Here is a 19,759-nt window from a genome sequence, read left to right on the forward strand (position 1 = left end):
CCAATCTGTTTTCTTGAACAGGTCCTGAAAGCAGGAACCATTTGTGGCTTCCCCAGCCGGCATGTCTCTCCTTGGCCTCCAGCATGTGCTATTTTCTGTGCTGTTTACTGTTCTTCTGTGGGCTGTCAGGTTTCCGTGCTGGGGGAAGGCTTGTAAATGGGGAGGGGGGCGGGGGGCAGTGAGTCTACACGGAGGGGCTATGGGAAGGGGTGGTGGTGGAGGAGCACAGACATGGCCTTTATCACAGCCTAGGGGATGTGTAGCTCATAAATCTGACCCAGGCAGATAGGGGATAAATCATCCCAGCTCGGGCACTGGTGGTTACCCATGGTTAGAAATTAACTTTATGTTGGATGGGTCCCAGGCTGTGGGATGGGAAGGGGAGACTGCTCCAGGCAGCGTGTGTGCCTCCTGCCCGCCTGGCCCCAAAGCCAGGCTGCAGGCAAGCAAGTGGGTGCCTGGTGCCCTGGCCTGGGCAGGCAGGGCTGGTAGGCACAACAATTAAAGCCAGAGCTGATGAAGCAAAAGGCCAGGAGTGGATGAACCTGTGCGATGGGCAATGATGCTCTGGCACTCTCACTAATCTGTCCAGGGTCTGTCACCTCAATGACTGGCTGTAGCCACTGCATGATCCATGCTTCAGCTGCAGGCACAACGGGCACTGGGAGGCACTGCTCTGTGTGGGAGGGGATGGAGACCCAGGGTGCCAGGGAAAGTGACAAGGTGTGTGTGCAGGGCAGGAGGATGGATGTGCTCATAGCGGGACTGTCCTCTCCCCCCACAGCTGCAACCCAGGGGCTTGGCAGAGCCGGGACCTCATTCTGGTATCATAGGGCCAGGCATGCTGGGGCTGTCTCTGGCCCCAGCTCTGTGCCTCCAAGGGTGGGAGGAAGCAGTGAAGCCCACAGACTCCTGTTTCACTTCCCCTCTCCCGCTGTAGCATCCTTCTAACCAATTCTCCTTTCTCCCCTCCCTGGTGTCTCCTGCACAGCTCCATGAACATCCCCAAACCCTGCCCTGTGTAGGGCCAGAACTTCCCAGGGGACTTTTAGGCATGCAACTACAGCAACCTCTTCTCCATCTGCTCAGGCCAAGTGCTCACAGTGGGGACCATGCCACCCTTGGGGTCCCAGAGCACCCCACCAAGGGTGCAGAAGGAGCAAGACTGGTGGGGACACCCCTCCTGCAGTGGGTCTCCAGGCAGCTCACTCAGCTCACTGCTGGATGGCTCTCTAATAGCTCCCCAGCTTTCCTTTCTAACGAGGCTCTAATTGGAAGCCGGTTGTGCTTCCCTTCCCCTCTTCTCAGAGCTCTCCAGTCCCAGTGCTGCAGGGCGATTAAGCTGAGGTTTTGCGTTTTTTTAATATGGCAAAATTATTTTGGAAGGGCCAGGATCGTTACATGACGGGCTTCTTGAAAAACCCCAGGCTTTGCCTTGCAGACGAGGCCTTTTCAAGTGGTTTTGCACAGTACACGTCTCTGGGCAGCGACCGTCTCGAACAGTTACTGTTAATTATAGATGCCTCTTTCCCGCTCGCCCATTACTCAAAGGATTTTTGTGTGTTTTAACAGTGTTTTACATTAGCCTGAATAAGACTCTATTCAGTATTTCCAAGAGCTGGAACTTGGGCATCCCCTGCTGTATGTGTTGTGCTCTCCTCCCTGCATCCCTAGGGCCAGGCTGATGCGGGTACAAGCCTTCCTCCCACTGCCCAGCCAGCGCACACATTGTTTTTGGTGCAGGAGTTGTGCCTGCTGCATGCACGCCCTGTTTGCATCCCTCTCCTGGCTATGCATAGCCTTAGGTTTGCATGCTTGGCTACCATCATGCCATCTTCTAAATCCACCCTCCATCATCCCTCTCACATGCTGAGCATTGCTGCCTGCTGATCCATGCTCAGTGGGACCCTGTGCCCACTGCCCTGTCATCCCCTTTGGCCAAGGACTGAGGGGCAGTGGCAGCCCACGCACGCTGGCCTCATCCTGGTCTCCTCAAGGTGTGAGGGGTCCTCTTCTCTCTTGCGAGCCCTGGACTGGTGTGTTCCCCTTGCACGTCTGGATGTCTCCCCTGTGCTGTGCGCTGCCTAGCTGGGGTTGCTCCCCATGTCCTTTGTGCTGCATTTATCAGCACTGATTTCATGCCTCCTTCATTGCCCAGCTGTTCAACAGCAACTTGTTGCGCTCAAAAGTCTTTCCAACTGCCCTGAAGAGTTTAATATAACTAGGAAATGCTCTTGCCTCCTATGCTACCCCATTTGTATCTTCTGCCTACAAAAGCCACCCTTTATTCCAACTTGCCTCCTGTGCTTTACCCTAGGTGTAGGCTGTGAGAAGAGCTTGCCTCTTCTCCCATGACAGCCGAGCTGATTTAGCCATCCTTGGGGAAACACCTTGCCCTAAGTATTTTTCCAGTCCCACTGCATCCCCCAGTATGCTCAGCTGGGAACGCTGACCCCTCCTGAGAAATCTGGTGGGTTTGCAAGGGGTGACTTTCCACCACAGAGCAGGGCTGTGCCTTCTCTTTGCATCATTTCAGTTGCCAAGTGCTTTTTGTCCCCTTGGCTGCAGGCTGCTGGCATTTCTGTAGCTCCCAAAGCCTTCCCAGATAGAGGACCGAGCCCTGAGCTCTGGGTCCCCCTCAAGAGATGGGAGCACTCTGTGGAGGGAGCATGGACTCATGGGCAGAGCAGCCTGCCCAGACGCTGGGCAGCTGGGGTTTGGCAGGGGGTGCCAGACATTAAGGCTTTGGTCAATGAAGTATGGAAGGGTTGGAAGAGGAGGGGCAGCTTCAGGACTGCTCTGCTGGACCAACTTCACAAGCCCAGAGGGGACAAGAGCTTCCCTGGGGTGCTCCAGGGCTGTCCATGAGCTGCTGGCTGCTCCCCCGAGAAACCATGATCTGGGGTGAAAAGTAGATCCAGCTCATCCTCGTGCCCACCATCCATCCTCCTTCAGGCTCGAGCCGGGACTCTGGGGAGGGTGGGGTGCAGCTGGGAAGCACAGTGACATTTTCTGGGGAGATCCCCATTCAGGGAAGGGGGAAGATGCACCTCGTTTGACGTTTGAGCGCCTCCACAGTCCTCATTGCCTCCATCTCAGCGTATAGGGCACTGTGGTCAGGCCCATTTATAAAGCTGGTAAATATATCGGCAGAGTTTGTGTCCCCTCCAAAGGTCAATATTTGTGCAGAGTTTAATTTTAACTTAACAAGCAGTTGTTTGCAGAGGCTGCCGTGTTTTTGTGTGTGTGTGTGCATGTGTGCACGCTTTCCCATGGATCAATGCTTGTGGGGAGGCGTGCGAGCAGCTTGCGTGCATGCACCAACTCACTGGGGCACAGAGGGGGTTGGTGCAGCTCCCTGCTCCCAACGATGCTCCGGATGCAGGGACGGCACTGTGCAACCCAGAGGACAAGGACCAGGGTCTGTGGCCAAGTCTATAAATGCAACCCACAGACCTCTCCAGGAGGTGACAGCGGGCAAAATGTGCCCCGTGAGGCTCCAAACAGCAGCCGATAGGGATGGTGGCTTTCCCAGCCTGTTCTGACTGGTGCCCTGGGCTTGCTGCAGGCAGCTCTGCGGCCGCACAGCCCCCGGCCTTGCCCCTCCTGAACCCATGTGGCTTTGTGGCTCTCACCCGTGTTCTGGCAATGTGTGTCTCTGAGCTGAGCACATTGTTCAGGCCAGTTCCAGCGCACAGTGCTGGCTTTGCACAGGGTTCAGAGTGCTCAGCACAGGCCCCCATGCACAGCCACTCTGAAAACAGCTGGGCTGTTTCTTACAGGGCTCTTCCAGCATCACTACCCGTGGTGTTTTATCCCACTCTGTCTGCCCTCCCACCCTGCTGTGCAAAGCAAACCTGCATCCCACACACTCCTGCAACACCTCACCGAGGCTGGTGGCTTCTCTTTGAGAGGTCTAGAGCTGAATTGCCCCCACGCTGGCAGTGGAGAGGGGAGCGGTGCTGCCCTAATCTGTGCCCAGGCACCTGAGGCTCCTTGTTTCTGCTACTTCCAAAGTTTTTCTGGCTGAAACTCTGTGCTGTGCTTTACCCAGGGGCTCGACATATGTTCCCAGCTGGGATCAGGGTCAGGCTGTGCATCTCACCTACCCCACAGCATCTCGCCCCTTGGGATGGAGGCTGGGTCCTCTCAGGTACCTGCAGTGCATCCCAGCATCCCAGGGCAGGGCAGGACAGGACACCAGGTTGGGTCTGATACCCTCCCCCTGCCTGCCCTGCCACCACACAGAATGTGTTATCTGTGGGGAAATGGGAGACTAACAGCGGGCACAGCCATGGCTGCCAGAGTTTTCCCAGCAGCTTGGGGACAGGAAGGGGGAGACGAGCCCGGGGAGAGACGGGAGGGCTGGGACGGAGCCCACCATCCCCGCAGCGCAGCCGCTGGGGCTCCGTGTTTTGCAGCCCGCCTTGTGGGCGCTGAGTTTGGTTTCCTTCTCTTTGCTCTTTTCCTCGCCAGGCCCCGGGGCTGCCGACCAACCTCAAAGGGTAAAGCGGGCTGCGAGGGACAGTGGCGGGACGGGCAGGGGTAAACACGGGGCTGGGGCCGGCCAGGCGGTGGGTGATGGAGGTGAAGTCATGCCGTGACGTCAGCCCTGCGGCTTTGGGGACAGCCGTGGTTAGGCTGCTCAAGGAGGGGCGGCTGTTTTCCTGCAGCTCCGCCACTCGCTCCTGGTGCCCGTCTAACTTATAAACTTTAATGGCCAGTTTAAAAGGTTCCTGCCATGGGCACCTTGTTGCCAGTTTTAGGTTTTTAATTTGGAAACTTTCCTCTCTGTGGTCGGGGGAGGAAGCACTTGGGTCCGCTCGGGGCCAGTCATCAGGACATGCGGGTGCCAAAGAGACAGTCCAGAAGGGCTCTGTTCCCGTCACTGGTGTCAGGGCAGAGTCGGCCACACCAGTGCCGAGGAGGGCAGTGGGACATGAGCCATGCATGGGGCAGACGGGCTGGAGGATCCCCCCTGTCCCCTCCTGCTGCCCACATATTGGTGGAATAAATTTAGCTCTTCCTTGGCCGCTGACTGGGCGAGCACCAGCAGCAGACACCTGCTCCCAGTCAGCGTGGTCCTACCCCCCCGCCCCAGGGGTCACCACTGGGTTCTGGGCTGAGGAAGCAGCATCCTCACCCTGCAGCCCTCAGGAGATGCTGGGAGCCCTGGCACCTCTGCCTGGGGGGTGAGGAGGCATGGGGCTACGGCCATATTTGCTCCTCCAAGTGCCTGGGTCCTCATCCTGGCTGTCACGGTGTGACCTGGTGCTCTGGTGTTCCCGTGGCTCATCGCCCAGCTGCTGCCACCACTGCAGTGGTTGTCCTGCCCCATGGGGCTGCCAGCGGTGGGTGTCTCTGCTGCAGAGGCTGTTGGAGGGGTCTGCCTTGTCCCCTGTCCTGCAGTCACTGATGGCTGTGACCCCACAGCTACATCGCAGGGAGTGCCACCATCTCTCCCCATGTCTTGCTCTTGCCATGCTGCAGCCAACAGAGCTGGGGTTAGGTGCAGAGCTGTGCCTGCACGTGCTGCTTGGCAGGAAGCAAAGATGTGGGGCCAGTGCTTCAGGAGACACTGAGGGCATGATGCTGCTGCTTTCTTTGAAGCACTCTTTGCTTCACAATATTCTTCTTTGCTGCCTGCCTTCCTTGAAGCACTCCAGCAGCCCCTGCGAGGTGTGTGTTGGCAGAATCGCATTTCACCAGTGCAAGCTCCATAGCTCCATAGCTCCATAGCATCATTCTCCTCTGCCTGCAGTGACTCAGGAGGCCCTTGCAAATATCCAGGAAGTGCTGGGTGCTGAGACATGGGGCCAAGGCCTGACACCCTCCCATGCAACAAGGAAACCAGCCTACAAGCTTGAGGGGAGCCTCCCCACAGCCTTTCCACCCAGCCCTGGAGAGAGCAGGGACATCTCCCCCCAGCTCAGCTGCAGCCACCTGGGGTTACTGACAGTGGGGTTCCAAGGGGTGACCATGGCTTGGCTGGATCTCTCCTTGCCACCAGACCAGTCTGGTGGAGCTTGTCCATATGTTTCTGCTGTACATGCTGGTTGTCTGTGGGTGCTGCATGCAAGGCTGATCCCTCCAGTGCAGGCTGATGTGGCTATGCTGTGAGCCCCTGCGGCTGGCTGGGTCCTAGGCTCAGCTGGGAGAGCCCACCCTAGAGCACCTTAGCTATCAAGTGAGTCCAGGACTTTTTTCAGACCTTGCTGGGGGTCCGGGGAGCTGCATGGCAGACAGGAGGACTGACTTGGCAAAAGTGTGCACCCCAGAGGTTGAACTCCCCCAGGGTGGGCACACGGAGCACGGTAAATAGTGCATGGAGCCAGAAGAGCAGAGGAGTGGCCCTGGTTTACCAGCACTTTCATACCATGGCTTTCAAGTGGTTCCCCTGCTTCTTCCCCATGAGCCAGTGGCACATCTGTGCTGGGGCCAGTCAGCAGGCTGCCTCCAGTGCCATGCCACGTGCTCTGTGGCCGCTGGAGCTGGTGCCGCCTGCCAGCCCCAGAGCAGCCCTGCCTTTGCCAGCCCCGTAATTGATTCCTGCTCTCCTGCACGGGTGGAGGCTGCAGATGTGCAGCCTGGTAGGAGGCAGTGGGCTGTGGGTACCAGCTCCAGGAGCCAGCCCAGGCAGGGTGAGGAACATCCCAGTTCTCGCCTTGGCTCTGATATCTACTTAGAGAGCTGTCTTTTGAATTTCCATGTGTTCGGAGAGGTTCTCTCCCAGCCTTGGCTCCTGTGAACATAGGAGATTTGGGGGGACCCTTCTCCCCCTGTATTGGGGCTGCTGGAGGAGCTGGGGTTGTTGGGGAGCAAAGAAACAGCTCCCCAAGTATCACTGTTGTGTCTGCTGGTGACAGGCTCATGTTCTGAGACGATGGCAGCTGGTGGCAGGGCGGGTGGGGGGGTGGTGTGGTTCTAGAGTTCCCTCATTCTCCTGAAGCTGCAGAAAGACCTGGCTGGGGAGGAAGAAGGTCCTCCTGCACAGTGCCCCAGCAGCTCTGGAAATTGCCCCCTCCAGCCAACCAGCAGCCCCATCAAAGGCCGGGGTCCAGCAAGGCAGGGCAGGGGCACAAGGAGTCAGCATAGTCTGGCTTGCCAAGCCCTCTGATGTCTTTAAGGCTGGCAAAGAGCAGGGCTGTGGGGATGGCAGGGGCTGAAGTTATGGAGGAGAATTTTCTAGCCTGGCACCATATAGGAGACAATATATTGGAGCATGTTATTATGGACAAGGTTAAAGATAAACCAGTTTTTAGACTTGAAGAGGATGGTGGTCCAGGAGAGAGTGACTGCAAACAGATGAGATTTGGCATGAGCAGAGGGGAGCTGCAAGCATGTGTTCTGGGTACCTTGTTTTCCAGTGCTACTGCTGACAGATAGTGCTGCGTGGAAGAAAATGCCTAGAAAAACAGGGATGAAAATGGTGAGGCTTTTAAAAATCCCTGTATTTAGCGAAAGGGCATGGTTTTGCTGTCTGGAGATGGCAAGGGTGAGTGAACCCTTTGGAGCAAGGCACACCTGAATGGAAAGAGCGTTGTGACAAGTGGGCAGGGGGCTGTAAGAAGCAGCAGTCTCTTGAGCCAGGGAGGTCTTTGCTCTTCATTGCCCATGGAGGATGGTGGGGCTTGGAGCATCATGCTGCCAGCACAGGCTGGGGTCCCTGCCCTCAAAAACAGGGAGCAACGCAAGCTGCAGCAGATGAACCTGGCAGGACAGAGATGGATGGGGCTGAAGCGGCAAGGGGAGGTCTGCTCACCCGGGTGGAAGGGCGCAGCATGGGCCAGGGTCAGGGCCATGGCTCCTGGCTCCTCCAGCCCTCTGTGACCCCCTGCCCAGCACCTCAGGGACCCCATCCCTCTCTCCAAGGGCTGAGAAGGCAAAGGTGCCCTGACAGAGTGTTTTATTAGCAGCAGGTGCCTGAAATCCAACCCGGGGCCCAGCAATCCCTCCCCTCACCTGGAGATGAACCCATCTTGGGGGGCACAGCTGTGCAGGGTCAGGCCCCACCAGTGCCAGGATTACCCCTGCCGTAACCAGAGCGGCTCCCTGGCAGCCTGACGGGCTGGTCCTGCCGCAGGTGACAGGCGCGTAATGCCTGATTTCACAGCACTGGTGTGCTCTGTTTGGTTGTGGCAATGATCTCTCCTGCCCTGGCTGGCTCCAGCCCCTGGCTAGACCCCGACCTGCAGCTCTGTCAGCTGGGATTAGGTATAAGATTTAGGCTAAAACCTCTTTGCTCTTGGATGGAGCGATGACAGAGGAGGGAAAGCCCGGTCCATCATCTCTGGAGATGGAGCTTCTGCCCTGCCCTCCAGCCCAAGTGTGGCAGCTCCCAGACCTGCCTTCAGAGGTGGGGCAGGAGCATCTCTACTCCTGGCTGCAGCCAGCACTGGGTCTTTTCAAATGTCACAGCATCGCCATGGCTGGGAGCAAACTCCGTGTAGGAGGGAGGCAGAGACTCCTATATCTCTCTGACTCTGAGATAATCCATGAGATGGACATAGGTCGCCGGGCCATCTGCAGCAAACCAAGCAGATGCTCCTGAGGAAGGGAGCTGAGGGGCAGGAGTGGTCCCTGCAGAAAGGCTCTCTCCCCTTTGTTGCCTGCAGCCTTGCTCCCAAAGTGCTCCTTGCTGTCTGCAGAAAGCTTGTTCCAGCAAAGCCATAGCTGGGAGGAAGAGCTGTGGGGCAGACAGCCGGCAGCCCCCTGCCCTCGGCACCTCCAAGCAAGGGGCCGGGGCTGGTTCGGCAGCAGATGAGCAGTGGTGCCCTGCGGGAGGGCTGGTGCTGGTGCCGGGGGGGTGGGTGGGTATGCAGAGCAGGATTTGTGCAGCAGCCAGGGATGCCATGGCACCCTAGCAAGCACCAGCCCTGGACTTGCAGGAGCACTGTATCTGCGCCTCACTGTTGCACAGTGCTGTGCCCAAGCTGAGGATACTCATCACCTCCTCCTGGGGTGCACAGCCCCAACCAGCCCTCCATGAGCCCGCAAGCTTGTCCTCTCCCAGAGTGTCGCTTCCTGCTCGTCTTCCCAGACTCTGGCTTTGTTGGCTGAGCTCATTTAGCTTTGACAAAGTTTAGAGCACGCTGGAATGCAGAATGGCTGCTGGCCTCCCTCCAGCCTAAACATCCCCACCCTGTGGTGCGACAGGAGCTGATAAGGGTGAGTGCCGCAGCAGGCAGGTATCTCGTGCCCAGCCCGCGACCTTACAGCCACATGACCTTGGAGGTTGTCATTTATCTCGTGTGTGTGCGCGCGCGAGCTGTCTCCCATCCCCAAGAAATGTTCTCAGCGTCTCTGGTTTTCTCTGCAGGCCAAACCCACATGCACGTTGCCCGAGACCAACTCCGAACAGACTCCTTTGATGAGCAGGGCTTAAATATATATTTGGCATTCCAGCGGCAGCGTGCCGAGCACGGCCAAGGGTGTGAAAGTGTTTGCTTGACAAACGCTGGGGGCTCTCGCCTCTCTGCCGGCCCTGGGGACTCCAGGAGAGAAATGTCAAGGAATTTTTCACCTCTCTGTTTTGTTTTGTGTTTGTATTTTGTTTTTCTTCTGTGAGTGCATTTTTAGCTCTGGTAAAAAGTGCCTGATTGACAGTCCCAGAGACTAAGTCTCCTGTCTTTGCTAGGATAGGGACGGTGGGAGCAAACATCCGACCCTGCTCCCCGGGGAAGAGGGAACAGCCCTGCAAGCCTTGCACTGACTCTGGAGGCTCCTGTCTCCTCTCCACTGGCCCAGTCACCTCTGTGAGGCCAGCACTGTCATGGACAGATTTGGGTACCATCAGGATGGAGATGTCCCACATCCTAGATGTCCCAGGCTGTGGTCTGCTTGCAGCTGGCCCTTTTGCAAAGAGCCTCTGTCTGCTGAGGGCAGTGTGAGGTCTCAGTCACAGGATCCTTTGTCGCCGCTCAGCTGGCCTCAGAGAGCCCTCCACCCCAGCACCATGCTGTGAAGATGCCGGTGACCATTGCTCCACAGAGGATTTTGCAGCCAGTGTCCCCATGTGCCACGACACCACCTTGGGGTACGCACTGGCCACCAGGCATCTTTGGGGATGCAGAGAGGTTTTGTCACCTTGCACCTGTGCAAGGGGAGATGGAGCAAGTGGAGCAGGAGAGTGTCTCCACGGGCAGGTTGCAGGTGGACAGGCTGGATGCTTGCAGCCTCCTAAAATGATGCATGGGAGGCACTGGGAGCAGGAAGTCAAAGCCACCCTGGTCTTCACTTGCCGCTCAGTTCCTTCTGGGCTGCAGCTGGCGATGGGGCAGAGGAGGCTGGTCTGTCACCAATTCCTATGTGATGCAGTATCCATGGTGGGGCTGGGACATGCAGGGCAGAGCGGGTTAGAGACCTGGGACCCTGGGCTTGGGTGGGAGCCCAGGGATGTCTCCTGCATGGGGAGGAGGAGGAAGGCAGAGCTTCCCCATGACTCCAGCCACTGTGTCCTGGGCTCGTGGGAAATGGGGAGGGGAAGCCCTGGGCAGCAGATTCAGTTTCAGAGCCCATGTCTGCAGTGCCTGCAAGAGCGGGGCAAGATCCAGGCTGACTCTTGGGGAGGGGGCTTGGGCAGCTGTGTCTGTGTGTTCCCAGCTGTCCTGAGTGTAATCCCTCACGAAAGAGAATCCCCTGCCCTGCTGCATCCCTGTTGTCTGGTGGCAGCGCTGCCTGGCCCTAAATCACCTGCCTCTCCCAGCCTGATAGATCACCATGGAAACGGGGGTGCTGTCCCCCAGGCCAGCGGAGGGAGAGGGTCTGGGGTCTGTGGGGCAGGGGTCTGGACTCTGGAGGCTGCAGAACAGGGATTAGAATGCTGGGAGCCTAACAGGGCGAGTCTTGGTGCCCTGGGGACCACAGGGCAGGGACTTGTATGGAGGGCTACCAATTTGGGGGCAAGGACTGGGTTGCTGTGAACTGTAGATGCTGAGAATGGGATACAGGGGGACTTCAGGGCAGGGTTGGGGACCCTGGGGGGATGTGGGGCTGGGAGCAGGATCTATCCCTGGGACAACGGCAGGCTTGGCTCAGGCTCCCAGAGGTTTCCTTCCTGGCCCACTGAAGAATCACTGGCTTGTCTGGTGGAGCGTGGACCTGTGGATTTCCTGGGCAGCGAGTCCCTTTTATGTGGCCACTCACAAATTCTCATGACATCACCAGAGGCTGCTCCTCCTGGAGACAAACCCAGTGCTTTTTAGGGGTTTGCCATTCCCACCCTCACCCCCCCACCCCCCCACCCCCCTCCCCAGCCTGTGTGTTTTGGCCCGGGGGGGGCAGGGAGGCCTGGGGAACCAAGTCCAAGAGCAGCCGTTCTGGCAGGGAGATGGTGCACAGGGCTGGCGGGCAGGGGGAGGGCAGTGTGTCCCCCCTTCGTACTGAATAAACATGGGCTGGCCAAGGCTGGAGGGGGCTTTTCCAGGAGGACCACACCCCGGGGGGCTATTTTTTGCCATGAATGAAAGGGCTGTGTGCTCGCAGGGCAGCCTGGCCTCCTGCCGCTGCTGCTCTGCACTGAGAGCTCGCCTGACACTCAATCCTGTTGCCTGGCCAGGGACCAACATCTGCGCTGAGCAGCTGGGTACTGCCCGCGGGACACCTGGGCACCGGCACAGCTGGGCACTGTCAGAGGGACACCTGGGCACCGGCACAGCTGGGCACTGCCTGCAGGGACACTGACAGGCTGCCGGGGCTGGGAAACACGGGCTGTCATAGAGCGGGGGGAAGCGATAGTGACTCAGTGGCTGTGCCAGTGACAGTACCAGGGCCACTGGGGCATGTCAGAGCCAGCCCTGCCAGGGCCGTGTGCCAGGGGAGCCACCTGCACCAGCCCAGGGGTGAGGCCTGCTGCCCCCCTGCCCCATGCAGCAATGCTTCCTGCTGCAGTTTCGGGTGATGGTGGGGCAGCATCCCCAGGAGCTGTCTCTTCGGCTGCACCTGTATTTGGGAGGAACTGCAAAGCCACTGGGGTGGAGCAGTTGTTGCCTCCTGATTAGCCCCGTCCTGAACGCACCCAGATTCCCCCCCAAACCCCTAATCCCTCCTGGCTCAGCTCCAGCTTCCGCTCTGGGCCCTGTTAGCTCAGCTAATCCTTTGTGTGCTGCGTTTAGGGATGTGCTGGGTGCAGCATCCCCCTGGGTCTCCCCTGCCATCCCAAGATTTCACTTCTCAAGGGGTCTACAGGCTGCTCTGCCTGTCCCCAGCCATGACCCATGCTCCTGATGCCTCTACCAGCCCCGCTGCCCCATGGGTCCCAGGGGAGCCGCAAGTGTGCTCATGAATGAGTGGCCTGTCCTCACCGGGTGGAGACGGGGTGCTGGATCCCACCCCTCTCTGTTCCTTATCACCACACAGCATCCTTGTGATTCACTAGGTGTGGCTCCCTTTCCATCATCCCACTTTGCAGGAAGTTTCCCGGCCAGCCCCCCACAAGCCCTGTGCAATAATAACAAGCTGGGATGAGCTGGCCGGTCTTCCTGAGCAACCCTAGAATAACAAACCAGCGCGATGTGTCCAGCTTTCCTGGACAGACAATAATAAACCCTCATGAGCTGGCATGCTTTGCAGAGGAACCCTACAATAATAAGCCTGTGTGATGTGTCCATATCCATTGAGCCACCCTACAATAACAAGACAGTGCAAGCCACCCAACTTCCTCGCAGAGAAGAGGGGTCCCTGAGCTGTCCCCATGGGACAGGAGGGACCCTGGCCACCAGGTCTTCATGTCTTCTGCTCCTGGGCTTGCCCAGGCCCTCTCCTGCCTGCATTGGCCCCTGGAGGAGGCACCCCATGCCAGTGTTGGGTCAGGATGGCAGAGGTGATGCCAGTAGGTGCCATCAGCCTGCGGCTTTGCCTTCCTGGAAGCCAGCATCAAGTCCTCACAAGTCCTGGCATGCTGGGACCTGCTGCTCTTCAGGGCATCCTCATTGCCCAGCTCCCTTCCCAAATTGGCACCCAATGTCAGCTGCTCCAGAGGCTCTCCTGCTGTCACCCCACAGACTGCTGGACAGGATGACAAGTGCCCATGATCAGGCTGGAGCTGGGGGTGCCACCGGCAGCGGCATTCAGCCCCTGGGTAGCCATGTCCAGCTCCTTGCAGGGTCACCCAGGTAGGGAAGCAAGCCTATAACAAGGGCTGCTCTGCTGGACCCCACTCTTTTTCAGGGAGTTTGTTGGCACTTGGACAGTGGGATGGCTCAGATGCCTATGGGTTTGCTGTGGGATGGCCTCTCTCCAAATGTGATAGGGTAGGGGCTGTGCCCACTGGGGGCTGGAACCCCTCATGTCCCCCAGACCTCTGCCAAGCCCCAGGCTGCTGCTGGTGGGCTGGTCCCTGAGGAGGAGATGCTGCAGCCTCCTGCACTACCTCTGCACTGCCGCTGACCCTCCTTTCTCTGGGATTTATCCCTGGAAGCTGGAAGCAGCAGTGGGTCGGCAGGGCAGGACACCCGCCCCAGCATGCCCGCATCAGGGGGACCCGCATCCACCCCAGCAGAGCAGCAGCACAATGCAGAGCCCCTGCTGCCACTGCACCCCTCTGCTCAGTGTCTGCGAGAAAAGCTGTAACCCAAGCTGCTAAAACAGCACAAGGAGAAAAGAAAAGGGTATTGAGTGGCGGGGCTGCTGCGGTCACCAGCCAGCATAGACTGCTGGTTGTTAAGCGGGTGCCTTGCTTGCAAAGGCTGCCTTGATGAAGTGTGAGACAGCACTTACGGAGGGACGCGGGCAGGCATTCTCGCTCCATCTTCCGCTCACAGTGCCGCTCTTTATGCGCCTGACATTTGCTTGCTGGAAAGGCCCCGAAAGTCAGGGGGAAAGGAAAACATTGCCTGCAGCAGGGCCAGAGTGGCACTGGGAGGAGTGCCGTGCCGTGCTGAGCTGGGCTGAGTTGGGCTGGGATGCTTGGCCGTCCTGGCCTCACCACCCGCTCTTCCCCGGGGTGACCCCTTCACCTCTCGGCAGCTCTCCGGCTGCCTTTCCCTGCCGGCACCACCGCTTCCTGCCAGGTGTGCTCAGCCTGGCTCCCTGCCTGGGAAGCCCTGGCCATCCTGCCCCTGTCTGCTCCACAGGCGGGCTGGCAGCACTGCCAGCTCTCCTAGCTGCTGCTGCTGCACGTCCCCAGGAGCATGCATGGTATGGGGTGATGGGGACAGTGCAAGCTGAGGGCAGGTTCCTCAGTCATCTGTGGTTGGAGTACGAAGTGCACCACCAGGGACTGCTCCAGGCTGAGGTGAGCATCTGCAAGCAGATCCGAGGACTGGAGGAGCTGAGGAAAGGCATCGGTGATCAGCGTGAGGCAGCTCAGGGTGCTTTGGGGCAGATCTGGCCCCGGGGAGAGGGTCCCTCCCTAGGGAGCTGGGGTGGGACACCAGGCTGATATGCCCTGCTCCATCCTGGGGGGATGAGCTGCCCCTTTCCTTGCCCTTGATCCCAGCTGGAAGAGAGTAGTTCAACCCCCTCCATCTGTATCCTCCCACAGGCAGATCCTGGCAGGATCCCATAGTCCAGTGCTGTTGGCAGAGGCTGGGTGAGCAGCTAGCACAGATCTGCGCTTACCTACCTGGATCCCAGGGTGGATCCCCAGCCTGACTGACACTGGCACAGCCATGAGTAGGAATGCCCAGCGTGCATCCAGCAAGCCATGCCAGCCCTGTTGCCAGGAGCGTGGACAAAGCTCACGGCAGGGGAAAGCACCGAGGGTAGCCTGTCCACAAGGCACAGGAATGCCACAGCCATGGAGCACTTCCCCGGCCCACCATGGGCTGCTGCAGCATCACCAGGCTTCACCCATGCTGGCATGGCAGCAGCTGTGCCCATCACCAGAGAGGTGGTGCACAGTTCCTGGGCTGCTGCTCCACCACGCTGCTTCCGCAGAGCCTGCTGGCGGGGGGAGCCCAGGGAAGCCATGCCCCCCCCCTCCAGCCCACACCCCTTGGCTCCCAGCCCTGGCAGGAATTATTAAGTGTGCCCCTGTGGAGCATGTGCTGAGGCTGGCCACGGGAATGTGGGCAGATCTGACATACAAGCCACAGCAGCCAGGCTGTAATTTCCAAACAGGCCCCATTCGCTCTGTTTTCCAGTTAAAAATATATTAAAAAATAGGAATGTGGGGTTTGTAGCAAAGAATGTCGGTAACCGCTTCGAACGTCTGGTGTGATAATGAAAGGGTCAGTCCCCAGCTTTGAGCAGGACCGATTTAGACTCTGGTGCTTGGCACCGGTGTGGGGGCCCAGCACGGTCCATCCTGCCTGCAACCCCACCTCGGGCCTGGGCCAGGGGAAGGTGATGCTTCTGCACTGGTGGCACGGTGCTGGGTTGGGTGACGTGCCCCTCCTGCTCACACTGTAAGAGGGCATCTAAAGCGCCGTCTTTTATGGCCTCTTGAGAAGGGAGTCTGGTCAGGGGTGGGTGAAGGCAGGATGGCTGGAAGCTGGGTGCTGTACCTTGCCCACCACTGGCCCTGCCACCCCCCTGCACTGGGGTACAGCCCCATAGCAGAGCCCTCTGGGATGGGGGGCATTGAGAAAGGCTGCAGTCCAGCTCTCCATGAGCAGCCCCCACAGCTGCGGGGCTGCTGGTGGGCACAGCTCGCTCCGGGTGCAAGGTCAGGTGCCTGCTCTTCTTCGCTGGGGCAGCTCCCCCAAGCTGGGCTAATCGCAGTTCAGGGTGTGCTTCTGAGCTTCCCATGCCGCTGCTGCAGCCTTGAGTCACTCCTGATAGCAGGGCATCCCTCTTGGCCTTGTGGCCAGGTAGTCATAACACACGGGGCAAGTCGTGCCAGCTCCCTGGGCATCGCTCCCCAGTGCCCGGTGAGCCACGTCATGGCCATCACTCCCCCAGGTGCCAGCTTGCTGCTTGTGCCACTCCCCGGACCTTAGGCATCATGTTTATCCTGGAGATGGGTAATCTGAGAAAAACAAGTCACTGGAGGCCAGAGCTGATGTTGGAGCGGGGGCAACAAGTTGGCTGCAGTGGCGTTGAGTTCAGGGATGTGCTGGGGCAGTGGGGCAAGGAGGGAGGGGAGAGTCACCGGTACCCAGGGCTTGTCCCCCCTACAGCCCCTTCTGAGGACACCTCCTTGTCCCTCTCAGCCTCCGGGGCCATCAGGTGGCCGGTGGCTGGCACAGCACGCTCTGTTGCCTGCTGAGTCACGGCTCTGCAGGGAAATGCTTCCAGCTCTAGTTATAAACCCATTTCCCTTCGGGATTGTGAAGAGCAGCCCTCCCATCCCGGCATTGGCCAGCTCCGGCGGCCCGATGGCTCTGAGCCTCTGTCTGGGCTTGAGCCACCGGGAAGGGCAGTGTCAGGGGGCAGCCGGTGACTCCCGCATTCCACCCCAGGCTTGCCAAAGCTGTGACCTTCCTGGAAACATGGGCAGCGGGTGCCCTGCACCTGCAGACCCCTGTGCCATCCCGGATTCCCATCTTACCCCGGGGGATACTTGTGGTGCTGGGTACCCTTCTCCCAGCACCTCCTCAGGGTGGTACCCCAGTCAGTGTGTGTGTGCCAGTCTCGGGGACACTGAGTGGTTGCAAGCATGGTGGGAACTCCACAGCATTCCCCTGTCCCCAGGGTCACCATGGGAGCACTGTGCTGGCTCTGGGCAGCTGGGCCTAAGCACCAAGAGAGCAGCTGCCCTGCCTGGATTGTCACCTGGATGCTGGGAAGAGGAGCAGCCTGAGCAGCCCTGGGGCTCAGGGCATGTCCCAGGTCACCCTGCACTGCAGCCTGCAGCCTGGCTGGGCTGGAGCAGAAGCGGGTGGGCAGCACCCTACACCTGGATGCACAGACTGCCCCATAGCCCTGGAACCCCCCGGAGACCCCTTGGTGGCAGGAAGAGGAGGTGGGCAGCAGACTAGTGGCACCCAGGGCCAGGTGGCCCTGCGGGGGACTCTCTTGCCCTCCCCAGGGCATTGACCCGTGCAGTGCTATCTAGTACACTTTGCTCACTCCGCCACTGTTCCTGGCTTTCCTGGGAGCTGCTGTTTGCTTTTCTCTGCATTATGACTCCAGCTTGTGCCTTTGATCTGAGCTGTGTCAGCCATCCGTTGCCAGCCCCTCTCCTGCCTTTGAAGTGCAGTCACCTTCCCAGCCTCGGATGCTGCTTTTGCAACCTCGGGTGCAACCCAGGCCCCATGGAGTGAGACACCCAGGGCAAGAGCATCCCCAGGGTGTTCAAGGTGCTCAGCATCCCTCCTCCTCCCCTGGGACCTTGTGATAGGCCAGCATAGCTCATGGCTCAGATGCCGGGCAAGGAGTCATTGAGAGAGGTGTTTGCCCAGTGGCAAGCAATCCTGGGGATGCTTGCAGGGCGCTGGGACCAGAGCACCACTCCCTCCTGTGGTGGTGGGCAGGGACACAGGAGATCCTGCACAGAAGCTGGCCAAAAAGCAGACGCCGGTGCCATGCATGTCCTACAGCTGATGGGCTTTTCATGCCCGCAGCTCCGGAGGCGGGATGAGACCTGCACAGAAGGCACCATTGTGGGCACCAGCCAACCCATCCTGGCATCAGCTTTGCCCCCTCCTCGCATCCCGCAGGGAGCAGCGCCGGCGGGGGGGGGGGGGGGAGGGGGGCGCTCAACCTACCCTTTCTGCCACTGAGAAGCTGGGGCCAGGCTTTGGACTCTGGCCTTGAGTGGGTCTGTGCGTCCCCATCCCCTCCCCACTCCCCTGCCCCAGAGAGGATCCAGCTTTATCTGTTACACTTTGTTCTGCTGTCTGGGTGCGGAGTGGAGCAGAGATTAGTGTGTAGACCTTTGGCACACACACACACGCACAGGCACACTGCCACACAACCAGCAATGCATGCACACAGGGCCAGGCTCATCTACACACAGCCCCCATGCATGCAAGCATACTCACATTTGCCTGCACGTGTGCACCCATACTCTGCCTCATGCACCCCTGCGCAGGCACCCCCTTCAGGGCACACACACGTTTCCCCATCCCTGCCTGTGTGTGTTTGCTGGCTGTGTGCTGCATTAGGTTCCCAGTGGAGCATGGCGCTTGCCCAGCCCGCCGTCATGAGAGCCAAGGTCCCCCATGCACAGCAGCATGGTCCAGAGAGTGAGGGCGGCATCCCACAGACCTGATGGGGGGGGGGGGCAGGAGGACCAGGGCATCCCTGGGCGGAAGAAGCCTGGACTGCAGAAAAAAATGTGGGCGGGCAGGAGGCAGGAACTGCTTTGGCAGCCTGGGAGCAAACTTGGGCATCCCTCATCTCACAGTCACATTGCCCTCACTCGCCATGGGGCCACCAGGGATGGCTTGGGCTGCCTGCATAGATATTGCTGGAAGCAGTAATGGCAGGCAGGGCTCCCCACCAACCTCAAGGCGAGGTCCTGCCCCTGCCAAAGGCTTGCTGTCCTTATCGGCAGCCCCAGCGCTGCTCCTGCCAGGGAAGCCATAGCCCTTCCCCGTGTGATCTTATCTCCCGCGTTTCATGAATGATTTGCAAGCCTCCACAGTCTGCCTCTGAATGGGAAGGCAGCCCACTGGCTGGAGCAGGTGTGCGGGTGTGTGCATACATGCATCTGTATGTGTATGTGTGCAAGGCTGGGGAGCAGCCACGTCCTGCCCAGTGCCAGAGCTGGCTGGCCCCGCAAGCTGTGCCGCAGTGCCTGGGGTGAAGCAGATGGAGTCCGATGGGCAGAGGGGATGCACAGCCCCTTCTCTGCCCCTCTGTGGCACCGTGGCAGGGTGTCCTGGCAGGAGCCAGCCCCTGGCGAGTGATTTCCTGGCAGGGTGATGGTGCCTCTGCTCTCTCCCACAGAGCCTGCCCCTGATCTGCGGTGTGGGAGAAGGGCAGGCATTCGCCTCCACTCTGCGGCAGCTCTACATGGCAGTGATGCAGCAGGAGGCCAAGCAGGCTCTGAAACGGCAGCATTCAGGTGAGAAGCTCTTTGGCTGTGGGATGGGGAGTGTGTGAAGCACCCAGCCCCCTGCAGCTGAGCGCCCATCCCAGGGAAAGGGGAGAGGGGCCCTGGGCACAGCTTACCCCATGCAACAGTCTCCCCCTTTGCTTTCTCCCCGTGGGCTGAGCTCCCCGACCCAGACACCCTTCCTGGTGTGGGTTTGGGCAATGCCCTGTGCTCCCTCATTTCAGTCCCAAATTGTGTCTCTTTCTGCTGCTACCAGAAGATGCTGAGGGCCCAGCACCCACTGCAGAAACCACAGGGCACCCCCACCTGCTGCCTCCATCCCAGGAGGATGAAACGGCATCTTCCAGCAAGGCAACCACGGTGAGTGCAGCTCTAGAAATAGCCTCTCCATACCAATGGCAGGATGGGGCTTGCACCTTGATTCCCTAATCGCATCCCAGCCCCATGCCCCTCCGGGATGGGCTGGGCATCTCAGCTTGATTCCTAGCCCATCCTAGCCCATGCACTCTGGCTGGGGAGCACGTGTGGTTTGCACTCCTGTGTATGGTACGCATTCCCCCACAGGGATGACGGGGGTGTCACTGCTTGCAGATGTACACCCATCCTGTGTAACCCCCTTGGGGGGGACTGACACTGCCTCCCCTTTGCTTCCAGCTGGCCTCCTCCCCAGCTCAGAAACCCAGGCAGCCTGTGGCCAAGGCCAAGCCAAAGAAGGCGAAGGGGCTTTTTAGTTGAAAGACCGCTGCCACCCACCCTGAGGGTCTCTGCTCCCCCCAGCATCCAAGAGAAGCAATGCAGAGCACCCATGCATCTTCTGCCTCCTCTCCTGCATTTCCTGGTGGACCCTGTCCTGGTCATGGTCCCCTCCTGAGG

The 19,759-nt window shown here is 59.3% G+C and overlaps 1 protein-coding gene across 4 annotated transcripts in view; it reads left to right on the forward strand.

Moving 5' to 3' along the window:
- NHEJ1 (non-homologous end joining factor 1) overlaps positions 1-19,753 on the forward strand; it is a gene marked incomplete at its 5' end in the record, with an annotated part of 44,393 nt that extends 24,640 nt beyond the window's left edge. For all 4 annotated transcript variants that reach the window (XM_080397877.1, XM_080397878.1, XM_080397879.1 and 1 more), the window contains 3 exons: positions 18,778-18,895; positions 19,143-19,246; positions 19,541-19,753. In XM_080397877.1, the coding sequence (XP_080254003.1) occupies positions 18,778-18,895; positions 19,143-19,246; positions 19,541-19,621 (303 nt within the window). In that variant the 3' untranslated portion in view covers positions 19,622-19,753. The remainder of the gene's footprint in view (positions 1-18,777; positions 18,896-19,142; positions 19,247-19,540) is intronic.
- Between the last annotated feature and the right edge of the window lie 6 nt (positions 19,754-19,759).

The sequence above is a fragment of the Falco punctatus genome (assembly GCF_963210335.1).
Source record: "Falco punctatus genome assembly, chromosome: 8".
NCBI classification, from domain to species: domain Eukaryota; kingdom Metazoa; phylum Chordata; class Aves; order Falconiformes; family Falconidae; genus Falco; species Falco punctatus.